Source organism: Acartia tonsa, chromosome 14 (assembly GCF_053477335.1).
Source record: "Acartia tonsa isolate MP-2025a chromosome 14, ASM5347733v1, whole genome shotgun sequence".
Taxonomy (NCBI): Eukaryota; Metazoa; Arthropoda; class Copepoda; order Calanoida; family Acartiidae; genus Acartia; species Acartia tonsa.
Window position 1 is genome coordinate 312145 of NC_137273.1, and position 9083 is coordinate 321227.

General features: G+C 30.6%; 1 protein-coding gene across 1 annotated transcript in view; it reads left to right on the forward strand.

The window, feature by feature from the left end:
• Window positions 1-8810, forward strand: part of LOC145306345 (uncharacterized) — a 36178-nt gene extending 27368 nt beyond the window's left edge. Inside the window, exons 12-16 of the mRNA XM_080148433.1 lie at window positions 448-526; window positions 748-834; window positions 3643-3697; window positions 4388-4434; window positions 8525-8810. Coding sequence (XP_080004559.1) covers window positions 448-526; window positions 748-834; window positions 3643-3697; window positions 4388-4434; window positions 8525-8574 — 318 coding nt within the window. The 3' untranslated portion in view covers window positions 8575-8810. The remainder of the gene's footprint in view (window positions 1-447; window positions 527-747; window positions 835-3642; window positions 3698-4387; window positions 4435-8524) is intronic.
• The last annotated feature ends 273 nt before the right edge of the window (window positions 8811-9083 follow it).

Sequence of the window (9083 nt, forward strand, 5' to 3'; positions counted from 1 at the left end):
TTAATAGAAAGTATAGAAACCTGCTACAAGGAGAATGTGCCTTATCATGCTCCAAACAAACAAAATAAGGTATTTAAAGGGAATGGGCACTAAGATTAATGAAACTGAAAGGGAATGTGCACCATAATAATAGAAAGGATAGTAACCTGCTACAAGGTGCCTTATTATACCCTAAACAAACAAAATAATGCATTTAAAGGGATTGGACATTGAAATTAATTGCTTTTAACGGGAATGTGCAACAAAATAATGGAAAGGAAAATAACCTGCTACAAGATGGATTTTTGTTTCATTTGCAAGCTGTTGAGATACGCCAGACTTCTTGGAATCCACTTTCAAAAACTTTAAGTGAATGTGTATCAAAATAAATAGCACATGAAGGGAATATGCACAATAAAATGGCATCTAAAGGGACTATGCACAAAAATAAATGGATTTTTGTTTTAGTTGCAAGATTTTGAGCCACGCCAAACTTCTTGGAATCCCCTTTCAAACATTTTCCACAAGAAAAACACTGAACTTACAGGTAATACAGTTGAGTCACTGCTTTTTTAGTATGGCTTCCAAACCAATTAATATACTTTGAATCAGAACCGGTTCTTAGCCATACTGAACAATCAAGTATAGGATCGTATTACAGACAATTTTCGACTAATATTATAATAACAAAATTAATAGCCCGGGCCTTCTGCCCCTCAGGGCCAACAAATTTGGTTTTGATCTTTTAACCTTTCATTTTGTATTTAGATGTATATCTGGTAGAAGAAAGTAACAGAGAAGATGATATTCATCAGCTACCAAACTCAAAAAATACTCCAGAGGCTAAACATGAAGGTAAACGTAACAGGATGTCTGCTAGATAAATAGATAGAAAAAGACAGAAAGAAAGACAGACGGAAAGACAGACAGATATAAAGATAGACAGGAAGACAGACAGAAAGACAGACAGAAAGAAAGACAGAAAGACAGACAGAAAGACAGACAGAAAGACAGACAGAAAGACAGACAGAAAGACAGATAGAAAGACAGACAGACAGACAGACAGATTAAGTAACAGAGAGGATGATATTTATCAGCTACCAAACACAAAAAATACTCCAGAGGCTAAACATGAAGGTAAAAGTAACAGGATGTCTGCTAGATAGATAGATAGAAAAACAGACAGACTGAGAGACAGACAGACAGATATAAAGATAGACAGGAAGACAGACAGAAAGACAGATAGAAAGACAGACAGACAGATTAAGTAACAGAAAGGATGATATTTATCAGCTACCAAACTCAAAAAATACTCCAGAGGCTAAACATGAAGGTAAAAGTAACAGGATGTCTGCTAGATAAATAGATAGAAAGCAGACAGATAGAAAGTCAGACAGAAATACAGACAGAAAGATTGACAGATGGACAGACGTACAGACAGAAAGACAGAAAGAAAGACAGACAGACAGACAGACAGACAGACAGACAGACAGAAAGACAGAAAGACAGAAAGACAGAAAGACAGAAAGAAAGAAAGAAAGAAAGATAGATAGATAGATAGATAGATAGATAGATAGATAGATAGATAGATAGATAGATAGATAGATAGATAGATAGATAGATAGATAGATAGATAGATAGATAGATAGATAGATAGATAGATAGATAGATAGATAGATAGATAGATAGATAGATAGATAGATAATTAGATAGATAGATAGATAGATAGATAGATAGATAGATAGATAGATAGATAGATAGATAGATAGATAGATAGATAGATAGATAGATAGATAGATAGATAGATAGATAGATAGATAGATAGATAGATAGATAGATAGATAGATAGATAGATAGATAGATAGATAGATAGATAGATAGATAGATAGATAGATAGATAGATAGATAGATAGATAGATAGATAGATAGATAGATAGATAGATAGATAGATAGATAGATAGATAGATAGATAGATAGATAGATAGATAGATAGATAGATAGATAGATAGATAGATAGATAGATAGATAGATAGATAGATAGATAGATAGATAGATAGATAGATAGATAGATAGATAGATAGATAGATAGATAGATAGATAGATAGATAGATAGATAGATAGATAGATAGATAGATAGATAGATAGATAGATAGATAGATAGATAGATAGATAGATAGATAGATAGATAGATAGATAGATAGATAGATAGATAGATAGATAGATAGATAGATAGATAGATAGATAGATAGATAGATAGATAGATAGATAGATAGATAGATAGATAGATAGATAGATAGATAGATAGATAGATAGATAGATAGATAGATAGATAGATAGATAGATAGATAGATAGATAGATAGATAGATAGATAGATAGATAGATAGATAGATAGATAGATAGATAGATAGATAGATAGATAGATAGATAGATAGATAGATAGATAGATAGATAGATAGATAGATAGATAGATAGATAGATAGATAGATAGATAGATAGATAGATAGATAGATAGATAGATAGATAGATAGATAGATAGATAGATAGATAGATAGATAGATAATTAGATAGATAGATAGATAGATAGATAGATAGATAGATAGATAGATAGATAGATAGATAGATAGATAGATAGATAGATAGATAGATAGATAGATAGATAGATAGATAGATAGATAGATAGATAGATAGATAGATAGATAGATAGATAGATAGATAGATAGATAGATAGATAGATAGATAGATAGATAGATAGATAGATAGATAGATAGATAGATAGATAGATAGATAGATAAATAGACAGATAGACAGAGATAGACAGACAGACAGAGATAGACAGAAAGACAAACAGACACTTTTAATTATAGAATAGTTTTAAAAAATAATTTGTTCTACAAAATTTTAACTTTTTATACTTATTTTCAACTGGAAGCCATTATCAATGTAAAATAATTGTATAGATTGACGCACGATCGAATTCTTTAAAATTTTATTATTAATTTTTATACTGTTTACGTATGTAGGTTTTTTTTAGCTTAAAGTTTTATGAAAAAAAAGGTTATTTTTTTCCTTAAAAACGACGCAATAACAATTTATGATAAAGAATTTGTAAAAATGAATCAATCTTAAACATTTATATTTCATTAAAACTTACGGCGTTTCAGAAAAAAAATAATATGGGGGTGTAGTTAGCTTAGGTTATGATATAATGGTTACTTGATGTAGCACCACAATATATTTATTTATATATTTTTTAGTATATAATTAAAAAATTGGGGGCTTTTAGTGCTTAACAGGCATTTTGTGGGAAAACACCAAATTTACAAATGAAAAAAATGTTATCCTTATAATAAAGTAAAAGGATCACTGTGTGTCTGTCTATACTGAAAAATCTCGAAAACCACTAAACTTTATATGGTTCTCCTATACATGGTAACCTTTCATAGGTCCTGGAAAGTTTTATTGCTATTTCGGGGGAGGGTACCATCACCCTCCCAAGAGATACCTTTAAAAAAATATGTTTTTGGTAAACATAGATTAACATAGATTGGAGAAAAAATATTTTACGTGCCTCTAAACACCTCTAGGAGCGTAGCCGATAGTAATATATAAACATGGTTCCTTTGGATACAGATAAAAAATACCTAATTTTTCATTTATTTTAGGTAAAAGTACGGCAGTCCATAAATTCACAGATTTCTTTAGGCGGCACAAACAAAGGTGAGCAAAAGACGTTAAAATTGAATAACAGACGGACAGACACCATATATAGCACATGCAAATTTGTTTTGGTTTTCATTTGCTCCTACTAGAGTACAGAAGCCCAAGGATCTAAAGGGATAAAACAATAGCCGACAAATTGATGTACATTCTCAATGATGATGAACAAAATTACCCCTTTTGTAGATTAAAATTAGTGGTTGAAACGTTAGAACACTCTCTCTGACAGAAACCAAATAATGGATATACAATTTACGTGGATATATTGAAAGGAAAAGATTTGTCGTCAAATACAGATTGATACTATAGTTCTCAATTGGTAAGTAGGACGTGAGGGGATAGGGTAAAAGTTATTGATGAGGGTTATAGTTATATTTTATATCTATAGATGCATATCCTTATAATAAAGTAACAGGATATCAGTTTGTCTGTACCGAAGGATCTCGCTAGCCGTTGAACCGATCGGGTAGCTTCTCATGGTCCCGGGAATGTTTTTGGGGGAGGGTACAACCACCCTCCCAAGAGAAATCACAAAAAATCAACAATAAAAAATTTACTATTAGCTATTCTCGATTTTACGCAACTTATATTTACATCAACGCAACATAGACATATTTGAACAAAAAACATTTAAAGTGCTACTAGAGGCCTCTAAGGGCGTAGCCGCTAGTACTAATTGATTCTATTTAGAAATGAATCTGTCATACACGTACAGCCAGTACAGGACCAAAAGAAAGGTAAAAACAAGTTATTTACAGTCCAGTTCAATATATTTGGATCATGGGAAAAAAAGAAATAGCATGTTTCTTCGTATTTTCACAGTAGCTTTTGATAGGTTTTTTTAGGTTAGGTACTAGAAATGGAAGAAAAGCTACTTTGAAAATACGACGAAACCCGCTATTTAGTTTTCTTTTCGTGATCCTTACATTTTTCCTTCTGTAAATAAAAATCATTGTTGGATAAGTTTGGACAACCCAATCAAATTTTCCTTCTATTTTAGTTTTTCATTCTTTAATTCTCTTGCATGGTATTTGCACGAATATCTATTAAAACATCTTAGCTACTTTTGAACGTTATTGTCCTTGTTTTAGTAGGATATTTTTAGGGATTAAAAGGGATAAGATAGAGATAAACACTTTGGGTAATACTCATTAGTTATTAATTATTCATAATTCAATCTTTTAGGTCCATAGTTTTGAGACAATCTGAATTTTTTTCTAGCAAAAATAAAAGTTTTGTCTTTTAGAAACCAAGAAATGTAAAGATAACCGCCAAATTTAATCAAATAAATATATGTATTAAGTTTTATTTAATATTTGTTACATAGTTTTTTTTAGTTTTTATCTTTTTTACCGATTTAAATTATTTTGTATAAAATGTGTGTTTTTTACAAAAGAATTAATTGAATATCTATTTGCCAAAGTAGGAGGATGTTTGTATGTCTTACTCAATAAAATTTTGCGTATCTTAAATTTTTTAAACATTATTTTAATAATATTCATACGTTTTATGAGGTTTTTATGTGTGTACATGAAAGGACAGTATTTTTTTTAAAATTCAAAATGCCATAAGTTTTCATTATTTGAATGTGTTTTTTTTACATTTTTTCAATAAAAACAACCATTTTTATCTTAAATTTAAAACAATTCGTAGCATAAAATTATAGACTGTATGTTAGTTTATCATTTATTTATTTGATTTTTTTGTTGATTTTTTTTTAAATTTACTTAAATTGATTATTTATTTTGAATATAGTTTTTGTTGTTTTGTTTAGTAGATAGTTCTATAAAACCTTTTGTTAAATTGATTTTTTGAAATATTTAAACTTTAAACTTTGAATATTAAATTTTTTTAATGATTGGACTTTGTTTAAGGAAATTATAAGTTAAAAAATTTCGTCTTATTAAACATAGAAGCCTAAATATGAACAAAAGTCTTCGTCTGCTAGAAATTCCTTTATACATTTGACGGATTATTTGCAGGAATCTAAAGGGATAAGACAATAGTCGAAAAACTGTTGTATATCCTCAATGATGTTACACAAAATTACCCTTTCTGTAGATTAAAATTAGTAGTTGAAACGTTTAAACACCTAAAAACTTAAAAAATCAACCAATCGAAATTTAAAGCTGTCAGGCCAACGAATAAGAAAGCGTTTTTTTTAAACTTTGGGGACTAGTGTAATATACAGCCCATTGTCCCATATCTCTCTGATAATTGAGTCTGCTTGACCATCTAGTGTAATAAATCTATTCCTTTTTATTGGTTCCTATTTAAGTTAAGTGTTTTAAAAGTAAATTATTTTCCAGTAACTTTAAATTGAAAACCCATTGACATCTTTTATGAAAAGCAGCTATTCTTCTTTCTAAAGTGTGTTACTTTATTTTATGTTTTATTGTTATTTGGCCACAACTTGGTCAAAAATGCTCACAAATAAGACCTTTTTCGACCGAAGATGCTCAAATGGTTCCTTTACAAGCCCAATCAATCAGTTTTACGATATCTTTATATTTCAAGGAAAATTGATGAAAATAATAAAAAACAGCAAATTTGGGTGTTACCTTTTATATGCACAGATACCATAAAATCAACAGAAAAAATACTTATTTTTACTTTTCTGCCATTTTTAAAGTTTGATTCTGTTAAATTGGCTATTCTTGAAGGGATTTATGCATTGAAATATACTGAAACATAATATTGGGCAGAAATTAATGTATTTCAAAAAAAGAAAATTAAAAAAAAAAAATTCGACCTCTAACACTTCAGAGGACAGCTGCCAACCTCCAGTTGACAGGATATAGTTTAATACTTGTTAGCAATATGAACAAAATAATTAGCCCAAAAAGTAAAACAAATTTTTTTTAATATGGTAAAAAAAATGATAATCTAAATCTTAATTTTGGGGATGATGATCTGAAGGACGCTCTTACTGGTGGTGATGATGACCCAGATCGTATCCAAGTACATGAGAATTATGACAACTCATCTATTGAACTATGGTCCAATTTTTGTATTTGTAGCAGCCTCCAATTAAAAGTTGTAACAAGAAATATAACCATCTTTTAAAAACTATTATATTTACCTTATGAATTGGAGAATTCAAAAACCATGATTGTATGTTTTGGGATTTCTCTTGATTGGAGAATGCTACAAATACAAAAATCGGACCATAGTTTAATAGATAAGTTGTCATAATGCTCATGTATTTGGATACCATCTAGGTCATCATCACCAACAGCAAGAGCGTCTTTAAGATCATCATCCCCAAAATTAAGATTTAGATTATCATTTTTTTTACCATATTAAAAAAAATTTGTTTTACTTTTTGGGCTAATTATTATTGCTAACAAGTATTAAACTATATCCTGTCAACTAAAGGTTGGCAGCTGTCCTCTGAAGTGATAGAGGTCGAATTTCTTATTTTCCAAAATATCTTTCTTTGAAATACATTAATTTCTGTCCAATATTATGTTTCAGTATAATCAATGCATAAATTCCTTCAAGAATAGCCAATTTAACAGAATCAAACTTTAAAAATGACAGAAAAGTAAAAATAAGTATTTTTTCTGTTGATTTTATGGTATCTGTGCATATAAAAGGTAACACACAAATTTGCCGTTTTTTATTATTTTCATCAATTTTCCTTGAAATATAAAGATATCTTAAAACTGATTGATTGGGCTTGTAAAGGAACCATTTGAGCATCTTCGGTCGAAAAAGGTCTGATTTGTGAGCATTTTTGACCAAGTTGTGGCCAAATAATGATAAAACATAAAAAAAGGTAACACACTTTATATGTCTGTCTGTATGTCTGTATGTCTGTCTGTCTGTCTGTCTGTCTGTATGTATGTATGTCTGTCTATCTGTCTATCTGTCTATCTGTCTATCTGTCTGTCTTTATGTCTTTATGTATGTCTGTATGTATGTCTGTCTGTATGTCTGTCTGTATGTCTGTCTGTTTGTCTGTATGTCTGTATGTCTATCTGTATGTCTGTATGTCTGTCTGTCTGTCTGTCTGTTTGTCTGTAAGAATGTCTGTAGTTCTGTCTGTATGTCTGTCTGTCTGTATGTATGTCTGTATGTCTGTATGTATGTCTGTCTGTATGTCTGTCTGTATGTCTGTCTGTATATCTGTCTGTATGTCTGTCTGTATATCTGTCTGTATGTCTGTCTGTATGTCTGTCTGTATGTCTGTCTGTATTTCTGTCTGTCTGTCTGTCTGTATGTCTGTCTGTATGTCTGTCTGTATGTCTGTCTGTATGTCTGTCTGTATGTCTGTCTGTATGTCTGTCTGTATGTCTGTCTGTATGTATGTCTGTATTTCTGTCTGTATGTCTGTCTGTATGTCTGTCTGTCTGATTGTCTGTCTGATTGTCTGTCTGTCTGTCTTTATGTCTGTATGTCTGTCTGTCTGAATGTCTGTTTGTCTGTCTTTATGTCTGTATGTATGTCTGTCTGTAAGTCTGTTTCTGCAACTTGAAGAAAATAAGGAGGTTTTAAAATGATTTAACGTCCATTTTCCATTCTTTATTCATTATTTAAGATTAATCGCCTTTTTTACATTCTTATTTTACATGCGGCTACGCTTCTAGAGGCACTTGAAGGAAGGAGCGGAGGGGGGTGAAGTCGACTCTCCGTTTTTTGTCAAACCCAATCGGTAGTACTTTTGAGTCCTATGACGTCATAAAAATGAAGGATTATCCATCTCTGTTTTAGGGGTTTCCTTTCCCACTTCTCCTCTCATCTTTCTCATTTTTATGACGTCACAGGACTCAAAATATTTATGTGCTTCGCTTCTTATAAATGTTGTCATCCTTGTTTTTTTAGGTATTTCTTGGTCCAACAACATTATGAAAGAAACTCTAAGAAAGAATTAAATCAAGTCTGGAATGTGTCAAACAAGAGGACAATAAAGTGAATATTTTAATTAATTTTAAGTGAAAAGTATTATTGTCTCAATAAAGACATATTTAGACTAGCAGAAATGGTGGAGGCAAAATGATAATTTTAATGTGCTAAATGAAAGTTTCAACTTTGTACAGTGGGAGTTTTAGGGCTTACCCTCAAAAAGCCTAGCGAGCACAAAAAACACCCCCGCTTATCCTTTAAACATAAAAAACGGGAGGCGTAATAGTTTAATCCCTACGGGTGGGGGGGGGGGGAGGTAAAAACCTGACTTAAAGAAAAACACACAAAATTTTTTTTATAAATTTTAAAAATTAAGAGGGGAGGTTCTTGGCTCGACTGGGTACTTTGAGGAAAACCGCCAAATCTTAAAATATGCCATTTCTTTGCTATAATATATAAATATTTATGAGTAGAATTTTTTACAATAAAAAGTCTCAAATAAATTCTATTTAAATTTAATTCTCTAAAATAATACGTC